The 20,125-nt window shown below is 44.5% G+C and overlaps 2 protein-coding genes across 3 annotated transcripts; both read right to left on the bottom strand.

Annotated features, from left to right (window-relative positions):
- Positions 1-5,368: 5,368 nt before the first annotated feature.
- Positions 5,369-9,003, bottom strand: LOC115408287 (probable E3 ubiquitin-protein ligase DTX3). Its single transcript, XM_030118938.1, has 3 exons — positions 8,672-9,003; positions 7,278-7,495; positions 5,369-6,179 (listed from the first exon to the last, which is right to left on the bottom strand). The coding sequence occupies exons 1-3, from the start codon at positions 8,975-8,977 to the stop codon at positions 6,101-6,103; spliced, it is 603 nt and encodes a 200-aa protein (XP_029974798.1). The 5' UTR covers positions 8,978-9,003; the 3' UTR covers positions 5,369-6,100.
- A 2,523-nt stretch (positions 9,004-11,526) lies between these two features.
- Positions 11,527-16,541, bottom strand: dtx3 (deltex E3 ubiquitin ligase 3). 2 transcript variants are annotated; one of them, XM_030119106.1, is made up of 5 exons: positions 15,889-16,540; positions 15,650-15,690; positions 14,409-15,190; positions 13,675-13,892; positions 11,527-13,529 (listed from the first exon to the last, which is right to left on the bottom strand). In XM_030119106.1, exons 2-5 carry the CDS (start codon positions 15,660-15,662, stop codon positions 13,454-13,456), a joined length of 1,089 nt encoding a protein of 362 aa, XP_029974966.1. In that variant the 5' UTR covers positions 15,663-15,690; positions 15,889-16,540; the 3' UTR covers positions 11,527-13,453. The 2 variants fall into 2 exon arrangements, with proteins under 2 accessions (XP_029974966.1, XP_029974967.1); XM_030119107.1 differs by lacking the exon at positions 15,650-15,690 and having other exon boundaries at positions 13,394-13,529; positions 15,889-16,541.
- Between the last annotated feature and the right edge of the window lie 3,584 nt (positions 16,542-20,125).

The following is a 20,125-nucleotide window of genomic DNA, read 5'->3' on the forward strand; positions in this document are numbered from 1 at the left end:
TGAGTTTCATCATATCGCTCTCTTTCTCACAGATTTGACAATATTTGATTTAAACAGAAAGAAAAAAAGTGACTCACATTTGTTAAGCATTCAAGACCTTGAATGGATGGATGGATGGATGGATGGATAAAGTGTGCCTTCACTTCACTAGATACATATACATCCCTGTCCTCAGCACATGTTCAAATATTTCTATATCAGACCTATTTTACTTTATACTCAATCATTTTTGTTTATAAACCATGAAAATTGATTTTTTTTCTTTTCAAATCAATATCTCCTGATAAAACTAAGTTAATTTTCCCTCTGAATGGAAAAATCTACTAAATTGTTTATACACACACACACACACACACACACACACACACACACACACACACACACACACAGTTCTCAGTGTAATCTCATGTAGAAACGGTTGTGCTGTGCTGTAAATATCACAATCTCTCTCTGACTCACACTGATTTATGTATCACAGGGTGATTTACCGTAGCAGGAATGGCTGCTCACACATCACCCTCAACACTTGCTATAATTATCTGACGTGATTAAGCTTCTATGTTTGCTCCTGTGATTCCACATCCAAAGTGCTGAGTGAGCCGTTTGCTGCTGTAAGGTGCAGCTGCTCCGTCGGCTGATTGTAAGACCTCCCGGTGAGCCCACTCACCGAGTGACGTCTCTGCAGCAGCAGCAGAGGATAAAAATGTTGTGTAACATGCCTCCTCCATAAGACGAGCAAGATTCTGCACATATTTTAAAACTATGAGCCAAAAATTGCGTTCGCGATGGAGGTTCAGTCGGATCTTTTCAGGGATGTGAATCTGGGTCTCTGCATGGATTTGCACAGTTCCACACAAATAGTTACATCTCTCGCTGGCAGAAGAGATCTTTGTCTCTGCCAGCGAGTGGAATCAAGGGAGCCAGACAACACTTTGGCACAGCAATGAAAAAAAGAAGAAAAAAAAAAAACAGTTGTGCAAGGACAAAAAATTGTGTTCACATTTACATTTTCCTTACGTGAAGTCTGAACAGCTTGTGCACACAGTGGAGCTTGATTCTTCTTTTTTTTTTCCTTTCAAATTGATGTTACAATCTGGTCAGTCTGTTTAAACCAACAAGAAACAATAATTGCTTAAATCCTTCTCCTGCAGTCTGATAAAGTAAATGCATGTAATGAAATCCCCTCACATCACAAACTGTTCAGGTTCATCCGTGTGCATGAAGACATGCTGCAGCAGACAGCCTCAACAAAGCGTCTCTGATGAAAAAAAAAACCTTTTAGCCACAAATGTAACAGAAGCCTTAAACGGCCGTTGCAGCTGTTGAATGGAAAGCGAGGCCTTGCTAAAGATTTGTGTTTGGAAAAATGATAGAAAGGTCATGCTAGTTGTCATGACAGCCAGAGAGAGCCGCTTTTCCATGAAGCAGCCCGACATTGGACGTCCAAGGCTAAGCATTCAGACAAGAGGAGCGCCGAGGGACGCTCCCATTCATTAATACATCCTCAAACCGTCGACTATTTGCAGATTTTTCCCGAGTCTTTTGTCCGATATTTTCATTTTGCTATACGCTCCAATTTCACACCAACAAGACCACAAATCTGGGGGATAAACGTGATAAACAACTGATAAGAGCAGCGCTCCCGGAGGGAGCTATTTACCAGACACAGTTTAATTTACTGTCTCGTAGGACAAATGCATGTGGTTGTATCTCGATTTGTGCATGAGCACAGACCTCTGTACAGCAGAATTTGTGGGTGTACGATCAGATTTTTACATGCTTGATAAGATTTTGCGTATGCAAGTGTGACACGTTCAGTATATGTGTATACACTGAGATTGTCGCGTGTCTACACGAAGCTGTAAGCGCCTCATCGAAAACTAAAAGTTACAAACAAGTGGTGAAAAATCCACCCATGAAAATAAAGCTGAATGAAAGTGAATTTTGTGCTGTAAATGTCTCTGTCCTCCTTCACAACACCAGCCAGGCCTGGCTGGTGTTGTGAAGGAGGACAGAGACATTTACGGCACAAAATTCACCAAACCGTACACACAGATCTGCATGCACAAATTCAGGACGGCACTGACAAACACACAAATCAAGATACTGACAAGCCTGCAACTGAATTCATTGCCACGATGATTTCCCACATCAGTGACTTCAGCTGATATCCTCACATTGTGCAGAAACTCGGCTGTCGCTAATGAAGAACAGCTTGAGTCGAGCTTTCAATCTGTGGCGCTGACAAGCCAGCCAAAGAGCCCGACGGCTGCCAGCTCGGCTGTTGAGTCCTGTCAGTGAAGTAAGTCAGTAAATCTGTCAGCATTACTAAGAAAAGCAGAGGGCCTGTTCTGCTAAATCAGGCAGACAAAAAGCCGCGTAACCCGGGCGATGAATCAGAGGACAGAATGGGAGAAAGTGCCTGGACACACACACACACACACACGTGCACGCACACGCATGCATGCATGTATTTACGAGTGCATATCTATACATACTGTATGCACAGATGCAGCCATGGGCGAACAGACAAAAGCCGCAGAGACACCAGCTCCCACACACCCACCTTCACTTTGCTGTTCTTAAGCAAACAGCCTGAGGCGGCGTGAACGAGCGTGTCAGCGGTGTGGGCTGACATTCTGTCACACAAAGAGAGAGGAGGCACACCGAAGCCCCCTCCTGTCCCTTCACCTCACACACAAGCACGACCTCAACCCTCGCTCTCTGTGATTATATGAGTTTAATCCTGAAAAAAAAAAAAAAAAAAAAAAAAAAAACCTCAAGTTCGCCGCATCAAGATAACCTTCATCTTTGACTTTATGTGAAGAAACTGGGTGAAGATGTATAAATATACCTTCAAAGCGATGCAAACTAGGTTACGTCTGGAGGAGCTGATCCTCATTACTGTGCGGGAGAAAGAAGAGGAGCCGCACAGCCGTGCACAGGTATATCTGTGACGGAGTGGCTTTTGCACCAGAGGATGAGAGGATGAGTGGGCAGGCAGGCAGGCTGGTGATGTGCCAGGGCCCCCACCCACCCCCCCCCCCCCCCCAGCAGCCAGAGACACTCTAATTAAGGAGCGCAGTGGGGAGAGAGGACAGGAACAACAGCTCTGCATTGTCACATAATGATTTTCTTATCATCTCCTGTACAGGAAACGCCGCACGTCTCCAGTCTGATGGGCGAACACATCCATGTGTGCCTCAGACGCCCCTCCTGAAGCAGCCGTCTAGTCACACCCAGGAACACGAAATCAACAAGGTCTCGCTGCTATTTTCATTGGGGGGATATTCAAGTCGCTCTGCAGCAACAGAGAGAAGCAGCATTTCATGGAAATGAAAGAAAGCAGCTGCATCAATTTTAATACACCGAGACCTTATTTCCACTCAGTCATCAGTCCGTTTTATGGGGAGGCTTGTCACTGACCATTCACACAGATGCATGTTTAATCCACCCACTATATCACTCTGCATAATCATTAATGCATATTTATAGCTCTGGGGGATGCCTTTCTGTAATTCTTTGCCCATATTCCCTGATGTCCAGATGGAGCAGATGGACTGACAGGGAAGAGAAATACCTGCAGAGAAGAGCAGAAAATCATACATTTTTAATGTGAAATATGAACCAAAACCCTCATCGCCCCTTTTTTTTTAATGCAAAGTTCAAAGCATTGACAGTAACCAGGAGTCCGCACACGTTTATTCAAATTTAATGGTAAATTTTATTTGCATTCAAACAAGAAAATAACTTCAGAAATACTGTTGAGAGCAAATCCTCCGATGGGAGCGATCCTGTCAAATACACATGGAATATTTCATGTTGAAATGTAGGTTATTTCCAGTGGGCTGAATTTTTTTCTTTATACCAGACGTGCTGTATTTCCTCTCAGTGTAGTAGGTGTAGTCTATCTTTGTTCGTGGCTCCTTTCTTTAGTCGCACAGCCGCGATCTTTCTAGCATTCTGAAGCAGCGCATCAGTTTCCCAGTTTGCTTTTAGTAATGAAAGACGGAAAAACATTAAACTGTTCTTAACATGATGATTAGACTGAGACACGTCACTGCAGTTGATGCACAAAATGAAATGCAAACATGTAATGGACGAGGCATTTGTAGGAAACTGATAAGAACACGGCTAATGGTCACAAATGCACAGACTTACAGATGAATTATGGGCCGAGAAACCAGCTAAGAGGGGGCAGATAACTTTGAGCAGATGGGTCCTGGTCTGCTCTGTGAGAGCAGCAGATGCCCTGAGATCCAAGGCCACAGAAATGCCCCCAGACACTAACACCACGCCGCTAAACAGGCCAAGCCCGTGCAGCTCCGCCTCGTCGCACGTGCACGCTCACTGGGAGGAATGTAGGTTACGTCTGAAAGAGCCCGGAACTCTGCTAATTTAACCCAAATCTTCAGAAATACGCCTAACAGGTCAACGTAGTAAGGTGAAGGTACTGCTTTGTGCAGACGTTGTAATCTGCTGCTGCTGCTGCTGAAACTGCCTCCAGCTCCATGGAAACACATGAGTCATCGTCCGTGGCAGACGCCTGCTCTGCTCACTGACTCCGGCCGGGGGTTTGGAAGGTTTGGGAGGTGCTGCAGGGCTGTGGGCCTGTGATGCTGATGTAGCTGCATGCCAAGCAGACGCCATCGCCGTCCTCTCTGAGGAGAACACCACCCTCTGCTGGAGCAAAGGCGGAACATGGAGACGCCTGTCTGGAGCCGACATCACAGCAAACTGTCTCGACAGTGTTAAAAATCTCTTTTCTTAAAATTAAAGTTAAGCACTATACTTATTAGAAGGAGAAGAAAACATTCATTTTATAGCTGCTGTGATCACAGTGTGTGAACACAGATAAGACTGAATAGACACGATAGAACAGAATTAACTCTTATCAAGTGCAGCTCACACCCTGGTTTCCTCCTGTTCTACCATCTACTGTGAACCTATTGCACTGACCTTTATCCTTTTACAGTATTCTTGTTTGTTCTATTTGCACTATGAGGAGCAGCTCTCCAATACAGCTGTACATTTTATAATAAAGACGTGCACAATAACATGCAATATTATCAGCAGGTTGCTGATAACAGTGTTTGTATTTCACTTTAGTGCATTTTCACCACTTCTGCAGTGTCAGAGTGCCACTGCCACACACACACACACACACACACACACACACGTAGAGGAAATCTAACCACAATCCTCATACTATAACCGAGTTGCTGCTTGCAATATTGGATCATTTCCACATGAAACACTATATGCCAGTGGAACTTTGTCTTTCACCCCAGCTTGACACTTCATTACTGTCAGAGTTACAAAATACAGAGCAACCAAGTTGAATAAAACAATCTTTTATTTCCTTAAACTTCACATAAATAAAACTAAAGTCATTTTTCTCATTTTGCATCTGTGAGCGATAACAAGAGCAAGTATAACAAAAAGTGAACTCTACAACGGGAGAGTTTCAGGCTCTCCTCTGTTAGGTAGGAAAATGTGCAAACTTCAGCAATAAAGAGACCGTTCGCCATGAGCAGCAGCACAACGATCCACTGTCATGCAACCTCCTGTTATAGTGCGTTTTGAAGAGCCCAGGCTTCAGTACTGGTTTATCTTTTCATGCATTTTGGTAGATATGTGACAAACACAGTATCACCAGGTGAATATATTTTAAGGCGAATTTCTCATCTATTTGCATAATTTCTCAGCAACTGTGTTTCCTGCAGACAGACATCGAAATAAACAGCGAGGCAGTCTAATCTATGTGATTCTCAAAAATGTGCAAGAACATCATAAGTAGAAAACAACATAATTACAATGTAAACTATCTTATCTTGAGTCCCCTGTGGTTTTTCTTGGATAATGACTGTTTTGCATAGTCAGCCAACAGCTGAGAAATTACTTCAGGAAATCTAAATCAGTCTTCCCAGGCAACCATTTTAAATTATAAAAAAAAACAAAAACAAAAAAAACAAAAATAATCCTTCAGCATCAGTGATGAAGATCCCTGTGCAAGAACTGCAAAAAGTGCAGGTTGGAAATAAGGACCACTGTTAAAATACACAGTATTAACATTAATCTGAAGCAGCGTTTTCCCCCGTCAGTCGTCCTCCGTCACTCCTTTGGCGCGGAGCTCCTCTAGAACCCTCGACAGGTAATCTGGATCCGGATACCCAAAACTGTGGCAGGACAGAATGGACTCAGTAAGAAGGAGAAGCAGCTCTCTCACTGGATCAGTCACTGCTTCCACATTTACTTCCAAAATCAACCTTGAAAACGATGATTAAAGTTACATTTTTCTCAAATATAATGGGAACAACGACACAAGCTTCTTGATGGTGTCAAACAGAGCAGGGTAATTATTTCATGGGGATTCCCAAAGTGTGGCATGCGGCCCCCTGATGGTCCACAGAGATATTGCAGATGGGACATGTAGCCATTTGTGAATCAAAATACTTCAGTATTCATCAATTTTGTGATTGGGTTTGGAAATTCTAGAAAAACTACAAATACAGGTGATTAAATTCTGTCACTCTTCGTGTTCCTGACCGATATTCGCCACTTTGGTGTTGAGGTTGGTGTTCCAGTTGATTATATTTGGTTTCAAACCACAAATTCAACACAACGCCTTCCGGGCACCAAGAGGTTCCAGTAAGGCCCGCTGACCCAACAAACAAATTGTGAAACGTTTCAGAGTCAAGCATCAAGGTCATAATGGAGAAACTTGAAGTTTCACTCTGTTTTGCACTGGAAGGCATCAATGAAGTGTTGAGACTGTCGTCATTTTCAGTCGGAATTGTTTAGTTTTTTGAAAATATGGACATTTTCATCATGTATTATCTGCACCACAACAATGAAAAACTTCAAAGCTTAAATTTAAAGGTTATTATGGCACTATTTAACCGGTTCGGCCCGCTCAAGGTGAAATTTGGCTGTAATGTGGCTCCTGAAGTAAAATGTTTGACGCTCCAGTCTCATTCATTGAAGGGGATACGCACAGAGAAACCTGTTTAACAGTGTTTTCCTTGATGCTGAAGGTAAAAACTGAAATTACAGACCATGATAAGCGTTTCCTAATCTGTGCTGACTTGTTCAGATAGAATTTCTCGCATGACGAACAACACGGTGAAACGAAATGCGAGTTGTTTTATCTTTGTTGATCTCGGTGAATTACTAAGACACTCTTTATTCCCATCAGTCCCTGTTCAGAGTGAATCAGGGTCATCTTGTATTTCAGTCTGTGTTGTTGTTGTAGAGTAGGTGCACCGTGCACGTACCGCTGCGGCCCCCCGGTGACGGAGGTTTTGTGGTGGATGTCGTTCCAGGTGATGACGTTGTGGAGGCCGGTGGTGACAGACTGCCCGACGGTGAAGATGAGCTTCCTGTCGAAGGCTTTCCTCAGCAGCTTCAGGATCTTCTCTCCCTCCTCGTTGCCCGGCAGGAAAGCGATGCGCGTGGTGCCGCTGTACCTCACCCCGGGATTCGGGTGGTTAGGCTGGACGAAGGGCAAACGGCAGCATTTAACTGGTGCACAACAGAACCACATCAGAGCAGTAGAGATCAGCAGTGGACCCTCAGAGATCCGCTGAACCAGCAGCAGACAAGCAGCAAAGAAACTGTCCTTATGTCCATTTATGAACATCATAAAAGAGTTTCAGACAAACAAATTTATTTATCCAGCATCAGATGAGATTAAACCAACATCAGACATTCAGGACGGCCTCATAAACCAGAGACATTAGTATCAGACCAACAAGGAAACTATCCAGATGTCTGATGCTTTTCAGCAAAAATATCAGGATTTCTGAACAATGAGACAAACACCCAAGATCCTTTACTATCTTTATGACACCTTCACAGAGCTTCTTCTGTGTCTCTATTCATTGCTGCAGGCTCTCTGACAGTGGAACAGCTAGTGGTCTGATCGCCCTGCCTCCATCTGTTGGTAGCTTCTCTCTTCTAATATATACAGTATGTCTCTTTCTTGTCTCTGTCCAGTCCTCTAGAAAGTCTCCCCCTCTGGCTCTGGTTCTGTGGGTTTTTCTTTCCTCCATCTCGTCTGCTTGCTCATTGAATTATTGGGTGTTCTTTGACTGTAAAGGAAGTTTTTTTTAATGACTGCGTTGTAAAAATAAACTTTAAATGACTCTCCATGACTCAACTTTACTGCCATAGTTTCCAGTAGAGGAAATTAGTTACAAACTAGACCAGTGTGTGTGTGTGTGTGTGTGTGTGTGTGTGTTCTTGTATTTCTATCCTTGTCGGGGCCAAATGTCCCCACAAGGATAGCAAAACGTGGAACGACGTGCCTTGTGGGGACCTTTTTCAGGTCCTAAGTAGGAGAAACAGTGTTTTCTTGACCATGTTGTTGTTACTGAAAAAAGTAAAAGTGCAAAAACATTTCTTTAGGGTTAGTCTTTGTTGTGGTGTGGGTTAGGGTTAGGGTTAGGGTCAGGGTTAGGGGCTAGACATGAATGGGAGTCAATGGACGGTCCCCACAAGGATAGAAATACAAGACTGCGCGTGTGTGTGTCCACTTCCCTCCACCTCGTCCAGGTGCGCTCCCACGTGCAGACAGACTGACTGAGCGCAGTCCACAGCGCCCTCTGCTGGACGCACGTGGCTCAGAGGCGGAACATGTCTGAAACAGAGTGAACTTCGAGGCTCTCACCCCCTGAATCCCCGCCGGGAAGCTGTAGCGGATGACGATGCTGCCGCATCGCTCGTAGCCCGGCAGGCTCTTGGACAGGCGGCCCACGGACATGGTTCCCTCGGGCTGGGTGCCGGTGTACAGCCCGTGGAAGGTGTTGCACAGCGGGCAGGCCGGCTTGACGCTGAACGCCGAGTCCACGCAGCCGGAGCAGAAGGAGTGCAGGCACCGCAAAGTCTTCTTGTCCCGGATGAGCTCCAGGCACACGGCGCACACCTCCGGGCCGGCGGCCTGCGGCTCCGAGCGCGTGAGCGCTCCTCGCTCCATTGTTGTGATGAGTGTGTTTCCGCGTGAGGACGTGATGTCAGAATGAGGGAAGGAGGCGCAGCGACGCCCGGCTCCTTCTCCTCCTCTTTCACGTTTCAGTTTCTTTCTTCTAAATTAGGTTGCAGCTCCAGAACGAGATGACTCACTCACACCAGAAAGAAACATTTCACTTCCTCTTTAAGCACAAGCAAAGGCATGACTACTTCCCATTTAGCGTATAAACTTAAACTAATATTTTAATAAATTCTTTTATCTCAGCCGTCTATTGGGAAAGCTACTAGTATAAAACTTCCAGTAAACGATTCCTGAGCGACCTGCAGCACTTTCCTACTATTGATCAATTTGCCCTTTTATTACGCTTCCAAAAAATATAAATAAATAAATAAATCTTTACTTTGGTTAGTGTGTAATTTGGTCACAGACTCAACGTGTCTTTGAATCTTTGAACGATACATATTAAACAAAACACTATTATTTATGGACACTGGACACTGGCGATAAGATTTGCTGATAACCAGGTGATGACAGCAAGCACAGAAGAACGACTGCAGTCTGCAGACCATCATGTTGAGCCTCAGCGAAGTTGGAGAAAAGTACAAAATGAGAATCAATCAAAACAAGAGCAAACTAATGAAGGTCAGTAGAAGAGAGGGAGAGGAAATGAGAATTAACATCAACGGAAGCGCACTCGAACAAGTCAAGCAGTTCAAGTATCTTGGAAGCCTCACAACAGAAGATGGACGTAGATGTGGATGTGGAGAAGGATGGAGAGGATCAGCTGGACGGAAAGAGTAACGAATGAAGAAAGAGTAATGAATGAAGAAGTGCTGAACAGAGTTAAGGAACAACGAAGGCTAATTCAGTCCATCTGGAGGAGGAAGGTGAGATGGGTTGGGCATACTCTGAGAAGTGCTGCTGCGCGATACCATCGAAGGAAGATTCGAAGGAAGAAGAGCGAGGGGCAGGAAGAGAACCATGGTGCTGGACGACATACAACAAGGAAGGAGCTACCAACAAATAAAGAGCATGGCGCAGAGGAGATACGACTGGAGAGTACTGACTGATGCTGAATGTGATGTGTTATGTGATTAATAATTATCATCATAATTAACCTTAGAAGAGGGGTGTCAAACATAAGGCCCTCCAGCCTGCAAGATAAAGTATTCCTTCTGAGAGAAATTAGAGCATTAACTGCAATGTATTCATTTGACCACCAGGGGCGCACTTCAGCCTGTATGATGTAGTGAGTCAGCTCATATCATCAGGATTACTATAGATGTAGAAATGTGTCGACATTTTTTCTTTTTATTTGAGCAACACAAACATGAAGAACACAATTTAAAGAAAAACATTAAAGATCATTTGTAGAATTCGTCATCTTATCCTGATCATAATATGCACTAACTTACTGCATTTATTGAAAATGTAAGTAGTGTAATAAAAATCCACAGTGATCTGGAAGCTAAGGTGTGAAGCACATGGTGAACTTAAATATAATATTGTTGAAATTGCAGTTAATTTATTCAAATTTCAGATTCGTGATGAGTTTAATTAGTATAGTTCACTATTTTTTTGCAGTAAAAACAATAGGAGAGATTTAGAGTTGTATAGTTGTTTACATATAATTATTGACTGGTCCAGCTCTACACGGCTTTTTTATACGCCTCCTGAAGTCACATGAGTTTAACATCACTGCCTTCAACAGTTTAGATAAAAGATTAGTCAAGTAACAAGGTGGATGAGCTGATGGTTACAAAAAAAACAGCTTCTGACCTTTGTTGGTATTTGACATGAGCAGCGGTTTTCTCAGCATCCAGCAGCTCCCCAAAGTACTTCTGTTTTTCACAATTATACATCCTGGAGAGAAGAATCATTAACACGCATTTAACCTTTGGACTTGGTGGCTTTATGCAGTGAGCGTCATGATCATCAAACAAAGACCTCAGTGGCCTTTTGGAGTCATGACTTTAAGCCAGTGGCAGCTGGGATCAGATGATCATCAAACAATTAGATTATACAGCAATAATGCACAAGCTGGAACAGAAATCTCTTTGAATCCTTTATAATTCACTGATTGTGCCTTATTTAACTTACTGTGTGAAAGTGTGGGAAATACTGATGCAAATTCACTACAAATACTTATTGTGCTGCACAAGGTTGGCTTTCATGAATACATAAAAACACTTTTCTTACAATCAAAAGCTTTAAAATTCTTAGATCTAGTGCACTCTAAAACTATTAAAATAAGATACTGTTAGCTTTATTACACTATATTTAAAAAAAAATGTCTTTGGCTCTTTTTCCTTGATTGTTTTTTTATGTTTGAAAAGAAGACCTATTAATAGACTGAATTTAAAAATAAAGAGGTGTTGTGCGTTTCAGTATTTGACTAAAATGTGATTCAAAGACGAAATAAGCTGTCATTTTCCAGGAGCTGCAGCGACCTGATTCATTTCAAGTAAACCATCAGTCGATGGAGCTTGAGCTGGACGTGACACGCCGCGGTTCTGATGCTCATTGAGGGCCGACAGTGAATATCCAACACAAACCAAAACATAACCTTTTATTCAAGTATTAAAATGTAAAGCACATTATTCTGAATATCAACAAAGTACCAATCAACACAATTAGAAAAACAAAAAAACCCCAAAGTTTTTCTTTAATAACAATCAGTTTGTAATATGTGAGCTCTCCCCTCCGGTCCGCTCTCCTGGCTCCTCCTCAGCCATGTAATGCATAGAAATGTTTTGCACAGTAGCTTAAGTAAACTACAATCCTGTGTCCCAAAAAGATTTCGCTTGGTCCCTTAAACTAAAATACAAAGAGGATGGAAACTCAACAGAAGTGTTGGCTTGTATGGATTAAGTGAAATTAATTCCAAAATTCGCCACGAGCCAAGCAGGTTACTGCACGTACAAAGCACTTTCACACACACAGATTTCCCAGTTCGGAGGGGTTATTTTCAGCATTTGGACGACGATAATGTTTATGAAGAAGAGACTAATTGAGTAACACATTAGTTTACATATTTTTCTGTAGCTTTGCAGTGTTTGTACTAAAAGCCGGATAGTACAGCTACAAACATAATGCTGATTATCTATCAAATAACACTGAAATATGTCCAAACTGCTCACCATTCTTCAGAAACGTCATGCTTGATTTTTTTCTTTTTATCAAAAGTGAATACAAGAAAGGCACGACAAAATGAGATCGATATCCCACCCTAAATTAGATCAATTGTTCCCGCAACATTTTCTTTTGCTGTTTTTTTTTTTTTCTTTTTCTCATTGAATCTTGGATCATCTATTTAAACAAATTTACAGCATTTTACCTCATTTTAAATGAGAAGATTAGCAGGCAAATCTCCCGGTCTGACAGGGACGGAGGCATAGATATATTTAAAGAGCTTTTGTGCCTTTCATTTGGTTTGAGTGGTCTATATGCCCTTCATTTTTGACATCGTCATAAATCTGGTTATCAGAGAAGCATATTACTATCAACTGAGGTAATGGGCTCAACACCTGGGAGACATCTTCAAATAACAGGATTGGAGAAAAAAAAAAAAAACCCTCATTGGGAAGTCCGAAAAGCATGTTTAAACTAAGAAAAAAAAAGAGCTGCAATGAGACATCATTCAACATTCTTCCTATTCGGGTAGAAAATACAAAAAAATAAAAGCAGGGTAAGAGGATGAAGGTCACACACAAACGAAGAGTTCTTGACATCAACTTGTAGCCAGCGAGCTCGAAGCCGATCGAACCTGCTCACCCCGAGCACGCTTCACAGAGAGGACGCAGAGACCCCACTGAAAAACTGACTCCCTCGCCAAAGTGCCTGTGAGTGCTTTAGATTGCAATAACTTCAGAAAATTAATTCTGTTTTATAGAAGCAGTGCTGTCCTGCGGCGTGAACCGAGTGCCGTCCTCAGAACGATTCATTAGTAACGATCAAATCAACAGACTTATTAAAAGAAGAGTTCTGGAGGATACAACAAAGGATGTGTGCTTGTAAGGAACTAAGTAACCACCAAAGCATAAAATAAACATTAATATAACACAAACTTTCTTTATAACATAGAACTTAGATTGCCTAAATAATATATAAGTACCATGAATTCCACGCGCCACAATGCTCTGAAATAAACCTGCATTGTGTATCAGTCCTATTGCCAGCAGTGACAGAAGGAGGATTGTAGTAATACGAGAATGCACTGCACTCACAGTATTTTCTTCCACGTGTAGCACTGGGATAAGCTGAACTCTGGAGGAAAAAGAACAAACGGAGGGAGGACTAGTGGAGCGATATGGGCTCTGCTGCAGCATTACAAGCCTGTCTGCTGAGGTCTTTGTCTTAAGCCGCCCTCTGAGGGACAGGCAGTCTCAGGGCTCAACCTGGAGCTGAGTCATGTCCACGGCAAGGACACCCGGAGAAAGTCCGACAAAGTCCTGGAAGAATGCGTCCGTCCGTGTCGCGCCGTCAGTCGGCCGTGATGCCTTTCTCTCTGAGCTCCTCCGTCACTCGCACCAGGTAAGTGGGGTCCGGGTAGCCGAAACTGCGAGGAGGGACACAAAGAGAGGCGTTAGCGCTCCGGCAGGAACAGTGTCGCCCCGCCAAGGACATCAACGGCTGTCAGGAAGACGGATTAAATCTGTCAGTCTCACTGCAACGCACAGCCACCGCGACAGGCGGAGACCTACCAGCGCGGCCCGCCCCATATTGAGGTCTTGTGGTGAATGTCATTCCAGGTGATGACGTTTTGCATGCCCGTAGTCATGGAGGTACCGATGGTGAAGATAAGGCGCTGTTCGAAGGCCCGGCGCAGCAGACCCAGCACTCGGTTCCCCTCGGGGCTGTCGGGGAGGTAGGCCACACGGTCTGTTCCCGGGTACCGAACGCCTGGGTTGGGGTGTTCCGGCTGCGGGCAACATGAAGGAGATGCACAGGGTAAATAACAGGAATATGACTTGTCTGTAGTTTGTTACTGCAGCGACTTCATGTTGTGGGTCATCTAGTAAACTGTGTGCGGAGACTTACGTTTGTGACATATATTTTGAGATATAACAGTTTAGATAAGTTTTTTTTTTAATTAAATACATTTTGCATCCTATGTTGCTCCATTTTGAGATGAAAAGATTAAATTTATGTTGAAGAATAAATCTGCTGAAGTCCTTCAGGGGAACAGTTCATTGATGGGCACAAGGAGAACAGTTTTCTTCCTAAAAGGCTTCAATACATTATTGTTTAAATTGTCATTTTGATCTAGAGCTGTCAGATTATTGATGATTTTGTTCCAGCTGCATTTGCTGACTAATTTCAGCAAATATTGGCCTGTTTTACTGCTGTGTCCTGTTGTTTAAAGTGGAAGTGCAGCAGGTGTTACAGTAGGAAAGTCTGCAGTGCATTCAGTGAGTTCTTGAGTTGTGGGACGCACCGCTTGTAGGCCAGGGGGGAAGCTGTAGATGATACAGATACACCCAAATCCTTCATGGCCAGGAAGCTCCAGATCAGGATCCCGCTCTACAATCATCGAACCGTTGGCCGGCTGGTTCCCGATCAGCTGTCCGTACACCAGCCGACACACGGGACACGCTTTCTTCACCTTGAAAGCTTGATCCAGGCAGGAGCGGCAGAACGAGTGACCGCATTTCTCCAAGGTGGTCCTTTCCACCACGTCCCCCATGCAGATGGAACAAGTGTTATTGTCCTCGGCCTCGCTGTGAGAGGCGAGGCTGGGGTCCAGGTCCTTCCTGTAGGCCGCCTCGTGGAGCATGGCGCAGGCCTCCTCGTCGGCCGGCTTCCTGAACCTCTGCTGCTGCCTCTGGGAGCGCCGGGGCTGCGGTGGTGGAGGCTGGAGCAGGCTTCCCTCTCCGTTGGGCTCCAGGACTCCCACGCAGGGCAGCAGGGCCCTCTTCCTCTTGGACCCCCCCTCCTGTTTGCTCATCTCTTTGCGGGCACAACGGCATAAGTCTATGAAGGCTTTTCGTGTCTCACTGGAGATGGGGCCATCCATCACCCCGGCTACCGGCTGCAGCCGCACGGCACAGCAGCCCCCCCTCTCTCCTCGCCTAATGATCCCAGCACTCATCCCCTGCTTGTGCTGGAAGTCAATGAGCCAGGGCCGCCCGGCCGCGGCCAGGTAATCCCACACCGCCTGTGAAACCAGCACCTCATCGCTGCCCTGGCCAGCACACACACTCATCTCATCAGAGGAGACTGCGGAGGAGAGGAAGAACACACGGGTCAGCAACAAATGACATCTGCACTTGAAAAGTGTGCGAGTGTGTGTGAATCCGGGTTAAGAAGTTGCACCCTTAGGTGATGCACTAGTGCTTCCCCAGATGCATTATGGGGAATGACGCGTCTTTACCTCAGACATGGCTACAAGAGTGTTTTTGTCTCAGCCTGCTGGCTGCGCTGCCTTTACTTTCTCCTCTCTCGCAGGCATATAGGAATGTAAAAATAAAAAACAAACAAAGCAGCAGCGTGACACTCGGTTATTTGTGTGTGCATGTCGGAGCGGATAAGATCTGCTCGCGGATCGGCCGTTTGCGGCGGAGCGTCAAAAAGAAAAACACACAACAGGCAGCGGATCAGCTGTTCGCCGATCCCCACTGTAAACAAAGGAAAGCAGGGCAGGGAGGACGTGGAGGCGACTCTCCGAGCGCTCTTTACCTTGTGATCCCATAAATTCCTTCAATCGCGAAAAGAGCGTCCTGTTGAGCAGAAACAGAGAGAGAGAGAAGCGGCGGTGAAGCTCCGGAGCGCAGATATCCTCCACACACACCACATCCACTGCCCGCCGCGCCGACTCAAGCTCTCCCATTTAGCATCATTACTTCAAAAACACCTCACACAGATCCGCGTGTGTGCGTGTGCGTGCGTGTGTGTCCCTCCTCTCTCCCACGGCTCACCCTTTGCCGTCGCTCGTCGCCGCCTGTCAGGGAGGATTGTGGCCGGATTAGAGCTCACTCAGCTCCAGCTCCATCCGAGGAGGCCCCTTTTTTTTTTTTTTTTTTTTTTTTTTTACTTCTGACGTGCTGCTGCAGTTTATCCGCGGATAATTACTCTTTTGTAGTCAAGGCATGATTCCCAAACGTGTCCCCCGGCTCATGCCTCCGTAGGATGTCCGCAGCCCCGGCCCCGGCCCCGGAAAACGCCATCCGGGAGGCGTCTCGGTGTGTCTGCTCCGCTCCGCTCCGCTCCGCGCCGCTCGCCTTCCTCCTAACGTCCTTGGGCGGCGCAGCGCCGAGTAAACAGCATCTGTCCTGCCTCCTCTGATCTCAGCTCGTTAAGCTGCGTGGCCCGCGCTCCCTCCTCATGCCGGTGGACCCTTCCTCGCGCTCCGAGCCGCGTCCCGTGCGCCTCGCGCGCCGCGTCCCGGACCGAACATCCCAGAGAGGAGACGACCGGAGCCGAGCCGAGCCGAGCCGAGCCGAGCCGAGCCGAGCCGAGCCGAGCCGCGCCGACTAATGTGACCAGGAAGTTCGTCACTCAGCTGGCAGGGCCGGCTGACAAATGGTGGTTGGAGCTTTTTATAAAGCCGCCGTGAATCATACTCTGGTCGTGATGATCGGCTTTCATGGTAACACAGCTCAGCACACGCTAAACACACACGAGAGCGCGCGAGAGAGCCCACACACTCCATCCAGGGAATACCCACTCTGCTCCTGACACACGCATTCCATTTAACACACTCACTCCGCATGCTGAACAAGGAACAAGAACAGAAAGAGAGAAAAACTCTGATTACACCATCTATCTATCTATCGATCTATCTATCTATCTATCTATCTATCTATCTATCTATCTATCTATCTATCTGTCAGTCTCATAAAGCAAGGGTGTTAAACACACTAACCTTTTCAGTCAACCTGTAATATTTTTTAACACATTCTTTACACAATCCACAATGGAAAACCTTTAATTTTAAAGAAAAAGTATCTCTTTAGATCAGGGGTATAAACACATTTTAGTTCAGGGGCCACATACAGTTCATCTCAAGCGGGCCAAACTGGTAAAAATAAGTGCCGTAATAGCCTTTAAATGTAAAAGAAAGCTTTTCGTTGCTGTGGCTCGTATGTGAAGAAAATGTCTACGTTTTTGCAAAAAGCAAACTATTAAATCCAAAAGTGACAACAATTGCAAGATAAAGCCAGTTTTAATGAAACTTTCATTGACAAATACAGTGAAATCACCAAAAAAAGTCTCCTATTGTGGATGTTTTGTTTTTTCTAAATTAGGATTTTGCTGATGTTGTTGTTGTTGTTGTTGTTATCAACATTTTATTTTAATTTTTTGGGTGGTTTTGTGGACTGGATTGGAACAGTTTTTGTTTTGAGGAATGGGTCTTATGTTTGACAGCCCTGCTGTAGGAAGTGTGGTGGATGTGTGTGTGCACGTGCGTGCGTGTGTGTTTTGTGCATAGACCTGATGTGCATAATGTAGCTTTTTCTTATGCATGAATCTTCTGAAATCCCTTTTCTCTATTTTTTCATGTCTTGCTGCAGTATGTTGCTGTACTCATGTCATGTTTTATGTATTTTATTGTTTCATAAATCTGATGATTGAGTGTCCACAGCAGTCGTGACTTCACACTCTAATAACCTAAAAAACCTCAATCAATCAATCAGTCATTAATAATTCACTGTTGTACAGAGAACCAAAAGATTAAAGATTTATGAAAAATGAAAGAGGCTTGGACCATCATGAATCTGCTGCACTGGTTTGCTGAGTCACTTCACGACAATAATGCCCCGGTATAAATATAGACTGGGGGATTTTGCACGATGCTCGTGTTTGCGTGTGAGTTTTCTGGTTTTTCCCGATGAAAAATGGAGAGATGAGCTGGAATCAGGAGTAAAGGCTCTGACAGTTGATTGTAAAATGTTCAGCGGTAATATGAGCTGCAGCCTTCATGCTTGATTTTACTGATTGTGGAATAAAAGTGTTGTTACACAGGGGCACTTTGTCAAAACATTCTCATTCATGCTGCGTTTCATTGATGCGGGACTGTAAATCTGATTTCCGCTCAGCTTGATTTACCTGACTTTAATAGCTTATTTTGTTTCCATCGTGTACAAATAGATGCAACGCATTTTCCTGAGAATCTGTGTCAGGGCCTCTGAGAGTTTCTCCAATATTGTTCAAATCCACCTCTGTTCTTGATCTGGCACTGTCAGAACGGCACACGGGCATTTTGGGGGAATATTTGAGACTGTCATGTAAAGACGCAAAAAGGCAAACACAGATTCCTCTCTACCATTAAAAAAATACGCAAGCCTCCAGAAAGGATTTCACTGAAATCATGTTATAATCTCTTCCCCCTTCTGTTTTTGTTAGATTAAGGATTTTCTGACGTGACAAACGACCTCTGCTGTCAGGGGCCAGAGATTTGGACCAACCTGTTGAGCAGCTTACACAAACGTCATGCGACGTACTCTCCTGTCAGTCCAGCACACCCGCCGTGTCCAGGGTCAACAGTTCATTACAGGAAGTCAGTCAATCACAGGTTCACTTTGCTGTCACCAGCTCACCTGACATACATGTCTATGAACTGTGCGAGGAGGCGGCAAGCAGGTGTTCAGGTCGTTTTTTAACTCTTTCAAAAGCATTACAGAAAGGTTTGCGACCTTAAGATGTCACAGTCACACTGTCATATAACAAGTTATTCAGAATTCAGTTGAAAGCTCCTGCTGCTGCAGAAAGCTGCTGGAGTTCCTTTACACTCTGTGGCAGTTTGCCTTTTCTGTAACAACAACTAATTCAAATGGAATCGATCAAAATCAGTGGCTTTAAGTAAAAATCTTTGAGGATAAAGATACCTTTGAATTTAAGTATCATAAAAGCATAGTCTATAATTTCAGGAACATTTTGAGAAATGGATTTCTGGTTTAATTGACTTTCAGAATGTTGGCAGGCATTGGTTTGGTTTGATTTACTGAGAGAACGATGGCTGATGCTGGGCAGAGGATCAATCGACATGCCTGGCTTCGGTGCATTAGGCTCAGTGGGCCCAATGCAAAAAAAAAATATAATCGTATATAAAATGATATAATAAAATCTGTCATCTGTTTCCACGATCTCATCTTTATCGTCTGTTTTCTTACTTTGCTGTTCCCTGAAGATCAGTTTTTATTCTCTGAAGGTTGAGGAAGTTACTGTACCTGTCAGCGACTCCCCTCTGAAAATGTTTTTCTCTCTTCTTTTCCAACTCGGCAGCTCATTGATCCTCACTGTCATCTGTGAGCCACAGTCAGTCTATTTCCCTCTCATCTGACTGAGCTGCCCTCTCTTCTTCTGCGTTGGCTATTGTTGTGTTTGTGCTTTCGGCTGCTGCCAAGCCTCATCCCGGTGACGCTGCCTCTCAGCCTCTCTTGTCAAAGTCCAACTGCTTGAAGCAGCACTCAGACTTCCACCAGCCAGAGCTTCCCCTGCCGGCACTCAGTGTCACCATTCAGTTTCCACGCGATTCGCTCCGGTTTTAGCTCTTTAAGAAATTTACTAGAAGTCAAATGTTATCGGGACAGGGGCGTTTGACACCTTCCATTCCTCAACTGATGAATCGGCGCTTCGTTCTCATGTTGCTGCCAAAAGCAATGCAAGAGAGGCATCTGTTAATAAGCGAGCTGAGAGGCAAGCTGTGAAGGGAGATGCTTTGGCTCTCACAACTCTTATCCGTGCTCATCTCTGTTGGAGGGGAGAAAAAAAAAACTGAGCTGCCGTCATGTATTTTTCCATCATCTCCAAACACAGAAACGCTTTCAGCCTGCTGCTATTAGGGGCACAAAAGGACAGAGAACTACCAGGAACCACAAAAATGCAGGAGAGAAAATCCAGCTATACACAAAAAGATACACATTAAGGCATAACAGCACTACCAGCATAGACAAAATGAGCAGAAAGAGATGCTCAATTACTGAAAGAGACACAAATGACCACGAGCGTTTCTGTAATGGTGGAACGTTCCTCTAGGGGGGTTGTGGTCCTTTTTGTGTGTTTTGACAAAGACAGGGATTTCTAAAAGGACACAAAAAATAAGAATGTGAATCTAAGGAAGAATATACAGCAGAAACCAGAGGAAAGTTCTTGTGTTCCACGAAAGAGAGCGAAGACTTACAAAATGACCACAAAGAGACATCGAGACACACA

This window comes from Salarias fasciatus, chromosome 20, assembly GCF_902148845.1.
Source record: "Salarias fasciatus chromosome 20, fSalaFa1.1, whole genome shotgun sequence".
NCBI lineage: Eukaryota > Metazoa > Chordata > Actinopteri > Blenniiformes > Blenniidae > Salarias > Salarias fasciatus.

Coding starts and splice junctions, on each gene's coding strand:
- dtx3 (XM_030119106.1), bottom strand. Junction 13,893..14,408: donor TCCCCCCTGGCCTACAAGCG/GTGCGTCCCACA, acceptor TGTTGCCCGCAG/CCGGAACACCCCAACCCAGG. Junction 13,530..13,674: donor ATATGGGGCGGGCCGCGCTG/GTAGGTCTCCGC, acceptor CCCTCCTCGCAG/TTTCGGCTACCCGGACCCCA.
- LOC115408287 (XM_030118938.1), bottom strand. CDS start 8,977: ATGGAGCGAGGAGCGCTCACGCGCTCGGAGCCGCAGGCCGCCGGCCCG. Junction 7,496..8,671: donor TCCCGGCGGGGATTCAGGGG/GTGAGAGCCTCG, acceptor CCCTTCGTCCAG/CCTAACCACCCGAATCCCGG. Junction 6,180..7,277: donor GTCACCGGGGGGCCGCAGCG/GTACGTGCACGG, acceptor GTCCTGCCACAG/TTTTGGGTATCCGGATCCAG.